Source organism: Petromyzon marinus, chromosome 5 (assembly GCF_048934315.1).
Source record: "Petromyzon marinus isolate PM22_M1 ecotype Great Lakes invasive population chromosome 5, UKy_Petmar_22M1.pri1.0, whole genome shotgun sequence".
In the NCBI taxonomy this organism is placed as follows: domain Eukaryota; kingdom Metazoa; phylum Chordata; class Hyperoartia; order Petromyzontiformes; family Petromyzontidae; genus Petromyzon; species Petromyzon marinus.
Genome location: NC_133671.1, coordinates 13,729,420 through 13,748,859, shown reverse-complemented (window position 1 = coordinate 13,748,859; position 19,440 = coordinate 13,729,420). Strand labels below are relative to the sequence as shown.

Here is a 19,440-nt window from a genome sequence, read left to right as displayed (position 1 = left end):
TGGGGCCGTGACGCGAAACACGTCATGACGCTGGAGCCGAGGCTGTGACGTCATGACGCTGGAGCCGGTGCCGAGACCGTGACGTCGTGACGCTGGAGAGACTTTCGGGGTGTGGGCTAGCGGCTCAGAATAAGTCATCTTTATTATTTTATCAGTGATAAAGGTGATTTAATTTGTATGTATGGGGAGGGGGGGGGTGTTAGATCGCGTAAATGTGTCGTAACAGCCGCCACCACCCGACACAGCCAATTACTGTAGCAAGGTGTGTCACGTAAACAAAACGTGCCAATTAGTGACTACTTCAGCACTCCGGCGTGTTGGAGAGTAAATCCACAACATTGGACGTTTCGCTGGTGGTTATAACTAGCTTCGTTCGGCGATAGGCAGAATTGCGTCTTTATTTATACTGGAGGAATGCGATGAACTATAAATGTCTTGTTTTAGAGTTTATATTCTATTCTCCCGAAAAAAACATAACATTCATACCCAAACACTATTTAGTATTTGTATATGTTATGGGTTTGTTTTGTTTAAGAGCGCACAAGATGTGAAATATACGTGTTATTCCCCCGGACAAAGCCGCGTGTACTTCCTGCTCGTGAGCTATACAGATGTTTTTCACAGATGTCCAGTAGAGGCGGGTCAGAATATTACACAACAAAGTGCCAAAAACACGACGTGAATGCAAAGTACTGTATAGGAAAGGAAAACAAATAACTTTTTTAAAATAGCAAACAAAACTAAACAATTGTATCCAATCAGGTAAAGCTCACTGAGCTTTTAGCTTATTGTTCAGAAGCGACCTGGCCACAAATGATAGCTCAAAGAAGTGGCTTATCATGTGGAAATCTAAAGCAGCAAAATAATCTAAATAATATAGACTGCACGTTTCTAACCGTGGGGGAAATAACCGGATGACCCCGGGGAGCACAAATCCACGCGACCACGGGGAGAAAGACGCGCAAACTCCAAATTCACAGCAGGCGTCAGATTCGGGATCGAACCCGCGAACCTCCTGCACACCGGGAGAGATAGTTAACATCTCGCTGTGGCTTAGTTTGCCAGCTGTGTCTCTCCGACAAATGTGTCCTATTGATTCACGAACATGCAGATGTGCATATGATATATATACAGGGTGCTTAAAAAAATGTGAACACTTCTGCGAATTTGCAACAATGCCACAAGACATGTGCTGCTGCCTCCGGGCTCTGGAGAGCACCCGGAGAAGATTCCAGGCCACGTGTTGACAACGATGGCGAACAAGTGGACACTCTTTGACTTTTTGAAGCTATTAACATACGTTTGTTATTATTTTACAGTGTATTATCCGTTATGTTTCCATGAAAAACGATGGTCCCATATAAGTAAGAATAGGTTTTCCCCTTTCTGGCAATAAAACAGTTTGTGTTAAGACGTTAAATCACCAAACTGAAACCTTTTGCAAGGAATCATGTCTGCATTGACCACAGATACTTGTAGTGAAAATACAAACAAAAAACACACTCTAACAGTATATGCATTGTCCTTGAAACTGATTGGTCCACACCAGAGACAGCTTTCTTTTGAGCCTCGTCTCAAACAGTGTTAGACCAGAGGACGCCAAAAGGCGAACAGCACAAAGAAAAGTGATGCACTATCAGGACAATGAGAGCTCGGGGTTAGCAGCTACATCATGGGACCTCCTTTGCCAGTATCAAAATATAAGAATAGGTTTCAGTTTGGTGTTTTAACATCTTAACACGACTATTTTATTGCCAGAAAGGGGAAAACCTATTCTTATATTTTGATACCGGCAAAGGAGGTCCCATGATGTAGCTCCCATATAAGTGTTAACATTTTTTTAAGCACCCTGTATATACAGTATAGTGAAATGAATTGTAGTTGTATCAGTCCACTGCTTGGGGGGGGGGATGGTGAGTTGTTTGGCCATACATTCATCGTACTGGTCTGTGTGTTCGTGAAGTGGTGGGAGCACGGCCTACATTATAGAGGCTGTTCTGGCATTCACCAAGGCCGTTGTTTTTATTGTAATGTTTCAATCAAAAAAAGTAATTTGATAAATAATGGTAATTCATTGAAAATTGAGAAATGCTGGATTACAGATTAATGTAATCACTATAGCACAACCAAAAAACCCTACGCAGTAATTTAACACGCAATAAACCCCATTCAAAATGCTCCAGATGTCACACCTGTAGAGGTAACTGCTGCTCGGTCACAGTACAACGATATGGAAATCCCCTGGACCAGATGAAATAACCATTTACATCAAAATGTAGCGGGTACACTTCTCGCCAAAATGCACCAACAAGTCAGGGTTCCAGTCGTCTCCACCACCGCCTCCGTCAGAGCTCCCTCCTTCATACAGTTATCTTTATCCACAGCTCTATCTCTCTCCCCTCGCTCCTGACATCCTCCCTTATTCCCTCCCCCTCATCCCCAGCCACCAATTCCCTATCTTCGTACTTCGGACCGTGTCTCCTCATCTCCGGCCACCAATCCCTCTTCATACCTGGGGGTTACTCCCAGTGAACTGTGAAGGGTTTGACGGCAGTGTGTGTAGAGGGGATGGAATCACGATGTTGTGGGGACCGTTATGGAAGAATGTTAATAAAGAAATGGGAACCAGCTATGGGAAAATTTAGGGGAACTATCTACTAAATGTGTACACAAATTTAATACCTCAATTAAATTCGCATAAAAAAGGGGGAGCCAAAAACGATTAAACTACAGACCCATTAAGTCACTTCTGACACACAACTCGTTCCGGAATATCAGAGAACAAAATAACGGTCCATTTAGAGACCATTACAACAATCTGGTTTAAGAAAAAGGTTCTCTACCATTGACTACATTCTATCAGATTAAAGAAAACGACAATTGAATATTATCTACCATCGTGCTTAGCCTTTACAGACCGAGTAAAGCACAGCCCACTTTCCTTCCCTTTAACGTATTAAGCTTAGATCTGTCTTGCACACCACAACCTTTTTCTCATTCGCCATGATGCATGGCGCTTTATCGTAGCGTGGTGGACAAGGGCCCTGGTGCAAAGTATGACATGGGGACCCCTCCCCCGTCCAATTTCCCCTCTCTTCATAGCCCACCGCCCGCACACTCGATAGCCACGCCACTGGCGCGGCGTGTATTTTTGGGCAGCATGACACGAGACCTCGGCTCTGCGTCATAATTGATTTTATTGACGAGCAGCAGCAGCAGAGGACAGAGCTTCGCAGTCCAGCACAAAAAAAAACAAAGGCATCCGTCGAGGACAATTTGCACCTGCACAACAAATTCACAGCCCAAACAATGCAGCGGGGCGAGACGCCTTCCCACTTCCAAAACCCACAGCAGCATTTCACAAATGAGCATTTCTGAAGAGTTCACAACATAGAGGAGTTTAGTTCACGTTGGTTAAGAATGAAATAACTGAATAACAATAGTTCAATTAGTGAGAACCGCACAAATCTATTCCACACGCAGGAGTCTGTTCTGGATGAGTTCATATGAAGGATATTTAAATTAAACAAATCACTTCACAATAGAAAAACAATCTATCAAGTATGATACCCTCTCATAAAAAGATCATCTGCACTTGCGTTAGCAACCCACAAAGACTTTTCACAAGTGTTACTCGAATGCATTAATTGGCACACATCTATCACGAACACCTGCTCAAATTGGCTCTTCAAGCTTTCACAATTCAGAAGCTACTGCTTTTTATTCTACCGGACCTCCCATTTCTACCTTACCAAAGTGAACACAACAATTTATTTAACAGCTACACCTTTTTAACCGACACTGCAAGTGTGCTTCGACAATAAACGTTATTTTTATTTGGCCCTTTTACAATCAATGCGATGGGTTTTTTCCCCTCTCTCCTGGATGAAGCTTGCAAACTCAGTAGTTGTGGTTTGCGACGAAGAGAGATTCCGATGCTGCACTGCCAGACGATCCGGCAGGGACGTACTTGCCCTGGGCAGCCAACCCGTTTATCTGAGGAGAATCAACAAAGGGAAAGTTGAGCATGTAGTTAGACCGCATAGCAGAAATGTCATACCCGTATTCACAACGCTTATTATCAAGATCACACAATGACAGTAATTTTATTGACTTTCCTTAATATTAGACATTATCCTACAGCAACATCTCTCGCCAGTTTTTCCACACTGGTAATCAACATTAACACGGGCGACTTGAATGAAAGGTGGTGGGTGGACAATGGCTTGTGAATAAGTGCGTCGAAGAGCAGCGCGAGGAATTACGGCGGCGCGCTTCTCGAACTCCTTCTTGGCAGCGGGGATGTTTGCAGGATTTCCGGCCCAGGCCTTGAGCACGGAGGCCTGCAGAGCGCGGCCGTACGAGAAGCTCAGGGCCCACGGCCGTTCCAGAGGCACCCGATTGATGGCATTGAGGTTGAGAGAGGCATCCTCCTCACTCTGCCCACCCGACAGGAAGGTGATGCCTGCCGAGAGATACCGTCATTCGTCTCCATCGCTCGCCATCACCGTCATCATGCGCACTTTACGAGCGTTTCCCTTTGCGGCGACTTAGTCCATCGAGATCCACTGCAGCCTAGCATATTTCTAGCATCGGAAATTAAATGGCGATTTGGTAACAAGTCGAAGCTAAAACGTGCACTTTCAATGCAATGTTGGGACCCAATCACAAATTTTCCCAATCTCATCAGATCCTGCTAGCTCAGCAGGGTGGTTCCTGGAGTTCCCAGGATGGGTGACCATCATACACAAGGTTGTTTATAGGCTGCTGCGGGGCTATATGGCGGGCAGCCCGGGGGCAGCGCAGCAAACTCGATCGTTGTGTACTTGCATACTTTCTATGCTCCCACAAGCTAGTTTTGACAATTTACCTGCAATGCACTCTAACATAAGGAGGCGGGGATGGAATTCCGAGTCGTGAATTGGTTAGACAATCGTGACACCTCCGACAAGGGCATCTCGTGCAAGTAAATGCACAAGCACCGGTCTAGCACTCCAACCACCACACTGCCACGCGCGCGCGACGCTTACCAGGCACCGCGCTCGGCACAGTACGACGGAGTGCAGTGACAGTTGCCATGGCGACCTCCTGTGGCGAACAGCGGATCTTGGAAGCCTGGCCAACCGTCACCATGTTTGGCTTGAGCAGGCTGCCCTCCAGGTACACGTGGTGGTCGCTCAGCGCCTTGTAGGTGGCTGCCAGGACCTGGTAAATGAGCAGCGATAAAACGGAGAAGCTTGACGGACAATGTTGCAAACTACCGCGCAGGTTTTCATGGCTTTGGCACTATCCATCTCGGACGTGTTTTCGGGTTGTATTGCTGTGAGCTTCTTCATGAGCTGATGGAGCAGCTAACATCCTCACATATAGATGAAGTAGCCAGCTGCTAAATTTTGATTTAAAGCTTTCGTGACTGCAGTGAATCATATTCTTGGTTCTTTCGGTAAAGTCACGTTGAAGGGAAACAATAATATATATTTTATTATTTTATTGTTTCCCTTCAACGTGACTTTACCGAAAGAACCAAGAATATATAGCCAGCTGCTGTTGGCATTTGACAGAATCAGAATCTTTATTTCTACTGGAGGAATCTGATGAGCTATTCAGCTCTTTTTCACAGATGTCCAGTAGGACAATTAAGTTCCTGAAGAAGCTTCCAGCACGCAGAGAAAAACGTCATGGCAAACAACATGAGCACATTGGATAGCTCTGCCGTAAACAAGTTTACCATTGTCTCTTTCCCCCATCGCCCAGTTAAAGCTACTCACAAATATTCATATGTGGGTAAATTACTTGTTTGAGCTCAGTGACCGAGCATGGGTGGAATCGGCTCCGGTGCAAGAAATGCAATGGGGCACCCTGTCTAATTGCTTTCAGACAACTCGAGTTGGCTCCAAATTCAAGTTGGGTGCCAATTCGGACAGGAACTCAAATGCGCTGGGCTGATGTCACATCGAGGGGCTGTGCTAAACTCCCTCCATCAGAATTTGAGTCAAGCGAAAATTGCGTTTCTGGGAAACAGCTGCCAAACTCGCGTGAAAACTCAAGCCACTTGGAAAACCATGAAAAATGGCACCAATTCTGACCAACTTAAATTCCAGGAGAAATCAAGCAGACTCGAGTTGGAAACAAGGTGAGATTTGCTTGTTCTGTTGATGAAAGCAACATTTTTTTTTGTAAATATATACGACGAAACGGAACGGGTGTTGAGCAAACGTAGCCGATGGTCATGGACTGGAAACGCACGGGCGTACGCACCTTCTCGGTGACGTACTGGCACGTCTTGAGGTCGTGGTCTCCATCGGGAAGGATCTCAGGCTCCACGATCGGCACCAGTCCATTCTATTGTAAACGCCACAAAAGGTCATGGCATTATTACAAAAATTCAAAAACAATAACTTACAGATCTTCGTCAATTCACCACTCGATGAAGACATCCCCAACGCTGTGTTGGTCAAGGGGGTTATTTGGCCATACTTCACCATGCTGGTCAGTGCAGGGATTTATTAAAGAGGGTGCACGGGTGCTAAGTTCCAGTTCAGACATCCCTTTTGCCAATAATGATAGCTGTGGCCGGGAGTTGAAATTGAGTAACCAGTTTCATAGCACAGTGGGCGAAGGCACTACCCAACCGCCCCAAGATTGACAAAATCATATTTTATCTATAATCCGTTATGGTAAAGTGATCACTATCGCCAATTCTATTGATGCTACTATCCTTTGCCATCACTTCCTTGTCCTAGAGGTGTGCTCCTGGTCTTCTCCTAAGTCAACCGGCCTATGGGTGCTCCTCCAATTCCTATCTAGGTAACCCCTGGCCATTTCACAGTGGTGCACAAGTACAAATAACAACACAAAGCCACATTCGTCAGTAACACCGGGTGGCCTCAGAGGGTGAGGTATATAACAGACGTCTTTTGGAAAGGGTCACCGCCCAGAACCTCGCCTATTGTGTACTTTTCCCTGTTTGGCAGCAATCCCGATGAATGTGTTGAGATTTATTTTTTTCTTCATCCCATCCTCACGGTTAATACCGCCGTGGTAGTGGCGGCAGTGGCGCCATCACCTGCTGGCAGATGCTGGCGTAGCGTGCCAGCACGTTGGCGTTCTCGGCGATGGCGAGGGCCGAGGGCGTGTTCTTGGAGATCTTGAGCACGCAGCGCCACTTGGCGAAGTCGGCGCCGTCCTTCTTGTAGCGGGCGCAGCGCTCTGCCAGCCCGTCTAGCCCCTGCGTGGTGCTTTCCCCATCGGTGCCCGCCAGGGGCACGGTGCCCTTGTCAACCTGCAAAAAACGAGCAGTGCCCAGTGTTGTAATGATGATGACTGTAATAGTGGCCTTCCTGGGTGGGTACAAATCCGGGTTTCACTCACCTGGAAACAAACTGGCTTTCCAAGTATTAAGGCATCGTCTCAGCCGGGTCAACTATGACTACATAAAAAAATACACAACACCAAGTTAAATTGTATTTTACACTTCATCTGGCTAAATTCCAGCTCTGAGAAGAGTCAGTGGGAGGTGCTGGTTCTCGGGGCTGGTGAATTAGTGCTATGGTCGCAGCTAGAACCCGATGGGCTTGTGCAATCCACCCACACCTTTCCCCCCCATCGCTACTCGTGTGTTCCTTTCACATTCATCATCGCTGGTGCTCACAAGCGCGGAGGCAGCCATCGCCCACTCGCCTTGATCCCCACGACGATGCCGCGGTCCTTGATGAGCTTGACGAAGGGCGTGCCGTCGTCCGTCTTCTGGTAGAGCGTCTCCTCGTAGAAGATGACGCCGCCGATGGCCTTGGTCACGCTGGGGTCGCTGCTGAAGAGCAGCTGCCGGTAGACGCGGCGGTTCTCCTCCACGTTCTCCACCTTTATGGCCGAGAGTCGCTTGCCCATGGTGCCTGGGATGGCAACAGCGACCAGTGGTGGCGGCATGAGGTACGGCAAGCCCTCGCTTAAATGCGTGGTCTTCACGCAACGTGTTTTCACTATAACGCGGTTCTTCCACGATGGAACGCTTTTCGCACAACGCGAAAGCGCCCGTTATAACTCTGAGCGGCCAACGACGAACTAGTTTCTTGAGCTGCGCAGCTGAGCGGTACAGTGATACAGCTTGCAGAATGATATAGTACGCGCTGACGTAGCCCGAATTATTTGTCCCGCCATCTGTGTGTGCACATCGTATCTCGCCAAACTTTATCGTTACGTTACTGATGGAGAAATAGTTTTTGGCTTAACCCATTTTTCGCTTAACGCGGCACTTCCCAGGAACACATCTACAGCGTTAAAAGAGGACTTTCTGTTTAAGCAAACCCAGATAAAGTCTAAAGCCGAGCTGAAACGGCCCTAGAAGCATTAAAAAAATATCTGGGTGCACCAAATATCAGCTAAAATTAAAATCCTAATAAACATGACGGATATCAAAAAGCCAATTATTATCTCTCAAATTATCTCACTCCATCTCAATTTTTGTCTAAGATTATTTAATCAGACTACATCCATGCATTTTGTCCATATCTCTTCTGTCATATCAAGAATGTATTAAGTTGAAAGAGGAGGCTAACAAATATAGACTGCAAAGGGAAGACATTATGTCATTCAGCAGCATTCGTTTAAGCAGGAAAACTCTGGAATGATTTTGATCTTCTGGATCTCATCAGAAAAGTTGGGCTACATAAGTATGGCAGATCAACAAGCCAGTAAAAGCTAAAACATACGTTTTTTTACGTGGATATAGAGAAGGGTAATTTAACAATTTAATTGCCCATGATACTTCATTACAGCACATGAGGGTTTCTAATTCTAGAATTTGACAGCAAATTTCTTTATTATTTGAGCAATTTTTTAAAAGTGGCAGTGGTCACAGATTATCATCCACATAAGCATGACCAAAAAAAAGCTCAAAAAATCTGATTATGGTCCTAGATTACCAAGTAAAATTGGACCATGAACACACATGGTGTCTGTTACTCATTGTTTGAGCTATTGTGCAGATAATGAATTGCAAACATTTGATTATCTAACCTCTAAGATAAATACACTGTTCTTTTTTAAATGTAAGAGGGGTGGACAAACATTCTTGAAAGCTGAATTACTACAGAAATCGCACACACTTTTTGTCAAGAATTTGAACGTTGTTCATATTAATTCTCTAATTATAATAATATACATTTCCTAGCAAGCCAGTCTCAGAACAATTTTTGTAATGGAGTGTCCTGCAATGGAAAGTCTATAAAATATGTCTTAATTTGACGGGAAAGCTTTACATTGTTTGCTAGTCGCACCCTATTACATATGAATGAGTGCATTGGTGTTAGCAGCTGCTTTAATAATCTACACCAATAAGGTGCAGCAGTCACCAGAAAGTCAACAGCACATGCGACTTTGTGACATTTCAACACAAGTCGCAATGTCTGGCAGATATAAATATTACATTTCCAATTGCAATTACGTTTCAATAATCATATTGTATAATTAATTGAGGGCCATCACTGTATATATATACACACACACATATGCTGTACATACATACATGCAACCACCAACTGAGATGCAGACTAAGGCCGGTTTTGGATTCCGGCTCAGAGAAATACACGAGGGCACATTTAGCACTTTTAAGATTAAATATTGGTGAGACCCACAGAGCCGGACTAATCCAGTTTAGGCTTCTTAGGGTATCACAACATAAAGGGACACACCAATGCAGCCCAGTATATAAAGTGGGATAAAAGCAGCATTTCAGTGGGAAACGGCCCAATAGAATTTCACACGCGAGCCTATATATACTCTTGGTGGTTCGATTTCACAAACATATTGACTGCACTTAAATGGGGCAGTTTTTCTGTCGACGATTCCCCCACCCGAGTGAAAATCGCACCGGTGGACTCATCAGCGGCGAGGATTCCTTTCCCCGTCGAGACGATGCGCTGTGCAATCTCCGCCAGATCCTTCTTCTGCTCAGGGGTGAGCGCAGGGTACAGGGCCGCCATTTCTGCTCACACACACACACATACAAAAGACAAAAAGATCCTCCATATAGCCACAACAGACTGCTGTTAGCGAGCACCTATGATGGCCGGCAAGGCACACGAGGGGGTGGGTGGCCAGCACCACGCCCGTCTGCCTTTCTCTCCCCAGTGGCGATGTTTACATACCGCACCTGATACTCATTTGAGGCTGAGCCGAACTAGGGGAGGCCCAGGACAAATTCAGATAATCGTCACTGGTGTTGGTCTTGAGCATTAATCTAACTCGGGTCGCCGGGTTCGTAGGCGCAGCACGTTAACCACGATGCTACCGCTCCCCACACACACACACGTGCACACATATACTTGCACACACACACACGTGCACACATATACTTGCACACACACATACACGTGCACACGCACACACGTGCACACACACACACACACGTGACTAGAGAACTGCCATTTCTGCACACAACACACACACAAAACATATGTGAGCATAGGGCCGCCATTTCTACATGGACACAAAACTAACACAAAGACACGTGTCCATAGCTGCCATTTCTGCAGACATGCGTACACACCTATAGGAGTACATTTTCTGCGTCGCTCATTCGCTCTGTACCCGAGAAAGTGGGTACAATGCGGATCCTGGGTTAACAAGAGCATTCCCCTCCTGTGAAACACTAGTTTGCTTTCGCCACTCCATATAAAGAAAAACAAGATTTGCCAAGCCTCAAACTGGAAAAATTTCAAAATTCTGCTGTCATATATCTGTGCTCTACAAGTTTTGGCCTAAGGTCATTTAGACAAGAGCCGGCTACAGGAGGAAAATAAGGGACGCCAACTCCGGCTCAAACGAAAGATAATGTTTTACTCGATGCATCTACGCATCATTTACTCATTCCTATCAGTCGCAATGCAAGTGGCTTTGTGGCTGTTTAATGACCAGGGTTTAAACTCCCTTTCTGTTCTTGTTTTAATTAATAAAAAAAATATGAATCCAGAACCCGTAACCTTTGGACTGGATTTTGACATTCCCAACAACATATTTTCTTCTGCGTCAGCGCATGGAAAACAAAATCAACTCCAGCAACACAGCTGACTAGGGGTTGTGCAAAGCGGGCACAAGGGCACACATCGCCATCCAAGCACGCACACTCAGTTACCCAAAAAGGCACAACCAAAACTAGTGTAGAGGCAATGGATGGCCACTGTAATATTCACCCCGAAATTATTATATATATAAAAAAACTAAAATCGCTGAAAGCCTACAAAATAACCAACGTGTCCAGCTACGTGAGAGGATTTGGAGATAACCTGAATCAACCCGGCAAGCACTCCCACTCAAGCCAGTTTTCTCAGAGCAAGCAAACAAATGCAGAGACGTCACATCAAGCGCTGCTCCCAAGGCAGTTCTTGCAACTGCAGCAGAGTAAACACATTTCCACTGGCGTGGTCACCAGTGCACTTAGCCCCCTTCTGAAATCCTGACCTCAGCAGTTTACTCTCCTCTGAAATTCATTCTGTCCAGAGAGATTAACCAACACGTAATGACTCCCCTCCCCCCCGTTTGTGTGGTTTTCTCTTTTACCAAAAATGAGTTGTTGAGAGGCTTCGGTTTTGCAAAGTTTGTGTAAGGTTATGCAGCAAATTGTATGATTGATACGCTTGCAGGGACAATGAAACGTCACGGTTTAACTAGAACCCTGCTCGCACCCACTGCCAAACACCCAATTTTCCCCCCACGGGATACCTAGATTTCCCTTCATTGTACAAAAGTATTCCCAAATCTCAACTTGTGAAAATCAGACAAATCTGAAGAGAATCAAGGAAATTTCTAAAACCCAAAAAATTGTTTTGATGTAAATCTTTAGTCGTGTTTTTTTTACCGAGGTCATACATAGGTCATCCTCACTGACATGAATCCCTCGTTCATTCTGGTCACAATGAGCCCTTGTTAAACTTTGCAAGACAAGTTACGTAAGCACTGTGATTCGATGATGGGCTAATTACATTTTCCCATCGTGTTAGATGTTTGTTAGGATCCATTTTTCATCAGTTCGATATTAGAGAGAGGTGAACTTAAATTTACAAAAGAATATTTGTTCGGTTTACGAATTATTTTGCAAATGGAATTCCAGAAACTGTGCTAGTCATGCTGGAAATCTGGCACACTACCGAGACAATCTGTTGCACAATCTGCTGTGGTCAAGCACTACGAAACATCCCACATTGAAGGCAACAACTGCTTTCAATGTGTTTACTCTCCTACACGGTTCACATTTTTGCGGGTCAAAGTGCACAAACACCCATGAGCAAAAAAAGCAGAAAACAACCTCTCCAAATCCACCCTGCTGCCACTCCTACCACCACACCCACCCATCCATCCTCTCTGCGCCCACTTACGGCCACAGCAACGCACACCACCATCAACAACCAACCCTCAAAAAATTACCACGATGCCCTTCAGTGCATGTGGCTGCATGCATTACAATGCCTTGTTTGTTTGTGCCCTCCATGGGTCACCGTCATCATCGCCATTATCAAGCGGGCTGTCCAATCTCGAAAACACGTGACGAGGGACTTGGCACGAGGGACTTGGCACGAGGGACTTGGCACGTAGCCAGATTAATTATTTACCAGGGTCCACATCTCCCCATAGGGAGGGCTAGACGACGACCGACCGCTGAATTATGCAGAAGAGCAGGATCTAACGTGCACGAGTTCAGCTGTGGAAGTGCATGTTTCAGGAGGACCTCGTCAAGGACAACTTTTGTTAAACTTTTAACCACCGTGGACACGCCTGATTGACAAATGGGGGTGGGGGGGGGGGGGCGGGGATGGCAGCTGGAGGGTCGGTAAGCAAAGGTTGAAGGTCAGGAGACCAAAATTCCACAAAAGTCCACCCCCCCCCCCTTCTTTACAGGGCCATCACAAACAATTTCAGTGTCCACAATGAAAGGTTTCCAACACCACAGGGGCAGGAGGCGGCTGAAGCAGTACCCTCTACGTGCAGGAGCTGTAACCGAGGGGGTTGTGGTTTAGTTCAACACATCGGGTTCAACCACAACTCACCTACCTCAGCTACAACATCTCTTCCTGTGCCATGTCGGTTTTGGTTTAGTTCATTTATGTTCACTTAGGGTAGGGCCTATTGAGCTAAGGGTGACCCCCTGGTGTGAAGGGGGGGGGGGGTAAAAAGTAAGATACAGAAATATTCAAAAATATACAATTTTAAATATTACAGCGAATTGAACAGGAAAATCCACCACACTAGCAGCAGCTACTTAAAACCAGCCAGAGGGCATTGAACTGGAAAAAGACAGGATGGGGAGAGCTTCATCCAGCAGTGGATTAACAAAGGCTGTACAGTATTAAATTTGTATTATGTTACATTCACGAGTTCAGTAACGATTATAACCACGTTTTACACCATTCAGTGTAAGGCTAAGAACAGAAAATATTCGTCACACCCTAATAGCAACCCATGAATTGTGACAATTCTCAGAATCCCTCAGGAGTTTTGAAGCGGGCGGGTATCATTGTTCCACCCCTACCGGGGAGAGGAGGAGGAGGGGGGGGGTGGACACGTCGAATTGACAACGAGCTTGCTGGGTAATTGCTAAAATATCCTGCAGGCACCCAGTCTTGCAAGAGGGTCGTAAAGGGAGAAGAGGCAGCGAGAGAGGGATGACCTCTAATTATGACCCCCCCCCAACCTCCGACTCCGGCATTTCACTTGCAGCAACTCAGTTTTGAGTTGTCCAACAACGTACGTCCTTTGTACGAGAGTTGCATTCGTTGCATGCGACGCGCGAGCATTCTCTCCGTACTATGCCATGATGACGAAGAGCTTTAATAAGAAAGGACAATGTTTCGTGAGACAATGTTTTTGGTGTTAAAGACATATAATATGTATTTCTACTGACCGTGTACCTCGTATTTTTCATTTTATCTATAGCTGGTATGTGCAATCCAAAGGTTGAACACGAAATTTAACATTCTTCTGAAATTCGTGGTCCGCCAGGAAGTGTCTAACTGTGTTGTTGGCCTGACTGGATGTGCTTCACGTAATGTTTTTTCAGGTTTGTTGAATTCTCGTCTCTCATCTTTTTGTTGTATTTGCCTCCGTGATTTGTTCTTGACACCTGATGAAGATCGCTTGCGTTGTGATCGAAACGTCGTGATTGTTTTTTGTTTTAATATAATTTTATTGTATTTCTACATACGTGACTTTACCGAAAAAAACAATGAGTAATTTTATGCAGTCACGAAAGCTTTAATACTTTGTTAAAGACAGCCATTTGAGGCGTGGGGTGGAGCGGTGGCGCGGTGGTTAGCACACCGCACTGCAAAACCCGGTGACCCGAGTTCGATTTGCGAGGTGATGTTACAACAGGCTTTAAGGCCTCATCCCCCCTCACCAACCTCCACTCAGCAGCGTGGTGAAGTATGGTCATGGACAAACAATCGACACGACCGACACTGCACAAGGGAGGGCCTTCTATCCAGCAGCAGCAAGACTGATAAAGGGCTGTACATTTGTGATATTATTCGAAAGGAACGCACAAAATGGGAAACTCCTCACCACCGTACTGTATTCGCTTTGCATTCTCAAACTTTGTAATCCGTCAACTTACTACGGCCATGTATCATTATCTGGTAAAATCAGTCTTGCCTCTGACCACAATGGCACCTAATCCTAAATCAAACCCTGATTACGTTGGACTGAAGCTACCTGCCACCACCACCACCACTAACTTTCGAACACTGCACTGTACTGCAGTCGGATAAAAAAAAAAGCTATGGTTTTCATTTATACAGATGACCAGACAAAAGGGTTTGCAATATCAGTTGTTAGTTCTAGCGTTTTATTTACGCGTTGCACAATTGCACTTTTCGGTCGACAGCGATTTTTTTAAGGAGAGGCGGTACATAATAATCAGGTGGGTAATCTCATCGATTATTCGCGTCTATTTCCATCAGACATCTGGGTGTACGCGCACGTGAGAAGGCAAACGTCGCGTGGAACAAAACAGCGACGGCAATCGTAAACACGGAGGGCGGAACATTACACGGGGTGCCGTCAATTTGTAATAAAACCAGAAAAATGTGAATGCTGATGTTACTGGGCCAATGGGCATGCCATGATGAACTCCCTGCTCCTACCCAGCGAGTTGATGAATCGTCACAGAACTCGATTCTGTTGTTGCTGTCGCTTTCTCCCCTCGCATCTCACTTTGCACAGTTGTTCAGTGCACATTTGTTAAATACGGCCATCGATTCTCGTGCAACGTATCCCAAATGGAACCGTATCCTACAAGGCCACTAACCAGCTCCTGGGGGGGGGGGGTCGTGTCACACAGCGAGCAGCCAGCAGTTGTTGAGAAAGTCTGGGTGGAGCTGGGGTTGTGTGGAGGAAGGGGGCAAGATCAAATCAGAGCTGGCTTAAACAGGTTTTTTTTAAAGTGGCACGGGACATATAAGCGCCCAATCAAAGTGAATTGATCGAAAAGCTTCCCAAGTGAATGTGGCACAGATAACAACAATAATTAAACGGTGCATTCGGGGATGGGATGACATGCATTGCGTAAACCGTGCCAGCGTCAAGATATAAGTGGATAGACCGGAGCAGCAGTTACCACGAGAACACACACACACACCACTCGCTACCAAAACACAAGTCTGTCCACATTTTTGGCGTCTTGCTCCCCAACCCCCCAGCGTAACGTCCCTATTTGCTATTCCCATGCATTGCATGTAAAGTTGAACTCGGCTACACTGCAAGCACTACAAAGCAAACGTAAAGTACTTTTAAAATCGTTTAAAATCAATCTCGTCTTTTCAAACACCACAATACTTGACGGTTTAACAACGCCATGTAAAACTAGAGATGTGTTCGTCCGATGGACTAAACACGTATTTACATGCTTTACCCACAAAGCAATGAATAATGAGTTGGCACACATCCCAATAGACGGTTGCGTTGCACTGTTGCTCATACCTGCTGATCACCCAACTTTTAAGATTCTTTTGCAAGAAACTTGAATTCTGCTGCCTCTGCTGCTGCTGCTTTGCTCGCCGTTCCTCTGCTGCCGACTTGCCCCGAGTGGAAGGTGGCCACGTCGATATCCCCTCTTGAACCCTGCCTCCCTCTCCCATTGGCTGCAAGCAGAGATCCTCATCCACGCGAGCACATCAACCCCCCCACCACCACCACCACCACCCGCCCTTGGGGTGGTTCAGACAGCACAGTGACGATTGGCCAAAGAAGAGGTGGGGAGGGGGAGGCGTCGGGCAGAAAAAGCGCCACCCAGCAAAGTTGTTGCGACATCTTTTAGCAAGAGAGGAGGATTTTTTTTTATTATTATTAAAGACAACGCGAACGCGCGTTGCAGCAGGCGGGTAGCCGATGTGATGGATGATGGATTTTGGATCCGCGGAGGGGCTCAGGCGGTGGACGAGAGGGGAGATTTGATCCGGGGGCGGCAGCAGCAGCAGTAGCAGCGGCAGAGGCATTTTGCACTTGCCCAACTTCGCACGGCAAACGAATTAAGAGTTTAATCCGGTTCAGCAGACAATGCATATCGCCTTACCAGACGAACTTGAGTGCGCGCGTTTGCCCTTCATTAAAACTGTCAGGGGCGTTTGAAGGCTACATTGCACGTTTTTTTTATATTTGTGATAGCCACCAAAATGCAACGCCTCGCTTTGTGACAGGCTGCTTCGTATTCCACCTAATCAAATTCCTTTTCATCGTCGATACACTCATTCAGTTTGTCAAATCGACCATTTGATTATTCGCGTGTATGTGGTCAGTGGTGGAAAATGTCATCTCCAGGTGCTTTACCAATGATTGTTTTTGTAAGTCTACGTTATGACAAAATGGGGGGAGGAGGTGAGGGAGGTGAGTGTGTTGAGGGGAGCCAGGGCAGGGAAGAAACACGAGAGTGAGCGAGAGAGGAGAGAGAGTGAGAGAGAGAGAAGAGGGCTCGGCACAATCCGGCCCAGCACCAACGACATTAAGAACGATCCCCAGGGGCAGTCGAGGTGCCGCGGTGGCTAGGAGATGTTAACTCCCTCCCATGGTATGCAGGAGGTCGTGGGTTACGATCCCGACCCTGACGCCAGCTGTATATTTGGGATTTGCCCGCTCTCCCTGTGGTCGCGTGGATTTATCGCCAGGTCCTCCGAGTCTTCCCCCTCCACATTTAGAAACATAATAAGCCACTTTGTTGAGCTATCCTTTGTGGTCAGGTCGCTTCTGAAAAGAGATATATAGCTCAAGTGGGTCTAACCTGGTAAAATTGAAAATAATTAAGAAAAAGAAATAGCCAGGGCAGCACCAATAATTCCCAGAAGGGCAGTTGCATTAGAGATGGGGGCGAGGGAGGCATCACCAATGAGTTGCAACTGTGATACATCTACCAAAGACAAGTTATTTGGTATATGTACGCCTCCTCTCCTGTTCCCCTTGACAATTGTGAGATGCAGTCACGGCTAAGACGCTCTATGTATCTGGCATTATAATGTACACATGTCATCTGGCTTACACGTGCACAGGAAGCGGTGGTGTCAGATCAAACCAACGCTTTTTCGATTATCTGAAAACAGTACATGAGTATAGGAAAAACAGTACATGAGTGTTGGCTGAGTGACCGATTTAAATTCTGGAGGTCTTCACGGGAAGGGCTATAAAATGAAATTTAGTGTAGTGTAATATAAGTTTACGATTTTTTAAAATATATACTTATATTAGAGTCCAAGTTATTCTTAACAATGGACCTGTGGCCGGTAATATGGGACGACGAGAAATGTAGGGGGTGGCGGGGGGGGTTTGGATTGTTATAATTATACCGCCGGCCACTGGATTAATTGTAAGATAATGTGAAGAATAACTTTGGACCAGTGCCCACAGAATAGACGAAAGACTTTCTTTGTTTTACCAAAGTACAATTCCCCGTTTATCTAACATGGGCCGCCAACATTTACGGCCCAGAGGGTAACTGGTTGTGCTCACCCTACATTTCAGTCTAAAGTTCGAAACGGCTTTAAAGTGTCATGTTAAACTTACAAATATATATACAATGCATATACAATTTCCATCATCAGTGAAACAAGTTGAGTGTGACACCGAAGCCAAAAGGTTGGTAAAATTCTGTTCATATCAGAATCATTTATACTAGAGGAATCCGATGAGCTATAAAGCTCTTTATCACAGATGTCCAGTCGGGGCAGGTCAGAATCTAACAACAATACAAAAGCACGATTGGAGTGCAAAGTATAGAAAAGTATAAGTTGTTAGTGCCATACATATGAACCTCATGTATGTTTTCTGAACATCCTACAACTTGTATGCAGCTATTACTTTTAGCCTGGCATCGGTGTACACGTCGGACACTTTTGTCAATCCACTGTGGATAAGGCCCCCACCCCACACCCTGTCGGCCAGGGGGGCTATGTAACCATACTTCACCATCCTGGTCAGTGTGGGTTGGTGAAGCTGTGAAACAGACGTGGGAGTATAAACACATTCCTGCGGAGGGGGCTGGTAGGAAATTTTGAAGTAATTATGAAGTAATTATGTACGGATATTTAAGCCAATCTTGTTAGGGTCGTGCGCAGAAGAAAGCAAAATGAAAAGTGAGCAGAATTATAAAACGACGCCAGAAAGTGCAGTGTAAAAGAGGTCGCACCAGAAAGTGCAGTGTTATAATCCCCTGCCTCCTGTGAATTAATCCCGGTTGGGCTTCCAGTCCATATAAGGGCACCACGGGGTGACCAGCCCCTCCCCACCCAGCCCCATCCCTCCCACCCCCCACCCAGTCCCACCCAGCCCCTCCCCACCCCACCCAGCCCCTCCCCACCCCACCCAGCCCCTCCCTACCCTCCCCTCTCAAACCCAGCCCCACCCCTCCCACGTGGACAGACATCCACAGACATACACAACAATTAATCCCCTGCCTCCTGTGAATTAATCCCGGTTGGGCTTCCAGTCCACTACGTTTCCTATCAGTATAATAAAAGTAATGTGCACGTGTTTCAGGCAACTTTCACAAAGTCTCGAGGAGCCATGAATGAAAAGACATTTAAGCCAAAATGAGGACAAAACTAATTCGGAAAAACACTTTAGAAAGACAGAGAGGTTTATAGTCGGGATTTAAAGATGTCAACAATCTTCGACTACCTGGCCTCCACATTTAGAGAGTTCCACAAATGGGAAGGGGGGGGGGGCACAAGTAGAGAGTCCCACAAGTGGGGGGGGCACTAGTAAGGCGTTCTACAATTTGGGGGGCCACCAGTAGCGAGTTCCACAACTGGGGGGCCACCATTAGGGAGTTTCACAACTGGGGGGCTGGGCACCAGTAGAGTGTTCCACATGGGGGGGGGGGGGGAGGGGGCACCCCAAGCAAGTAACCGCGATCGAGGTATTTATAAATGGGCACACAATCAGCAGATCATAATATTTAATTCG

At 46.1% G+C, this 19,440-nt stretch overlaps 1 protein-coding gene across 1 annotated transcript; it reads right to left on the bottom strand.

The window, feature by feature from the left end:
• Positions 1-3,178: 3,178 nt before the first annotated feature.
• On the bottom strand, positions 3,179-16,123 carry LOC116939084 (fructose-bisphosphate aldolase, non-muscle type). The gene is made up of 8 exons (XM_032947006.2): positions 15,970-16,123; positions 9,869-9,982; positions 7,681-7,892; positions 7,067-7,282; positions 6,259-6,342; positions 5,031-5,205; positions 4,266-4,465; positions 3,179-3,996 (listed from the first exon to the last, which is right to left on the bottom strand). The coding sequence occupies exons 2-8, from the start codon at positions 9,978-9,980 to the stop codon at positions 3,901-3,903; spliced, it is 1,095 nt and encodes a 364-aa protein (XP_032802897.1). The 5' UTR covers positions 9,981-9,982; positions 15,970-16,123; the 3' UTR covers positions 3,179-3,900.
• Positions 16,124-19,440: the final 3,317 nt, after the last annotated feature.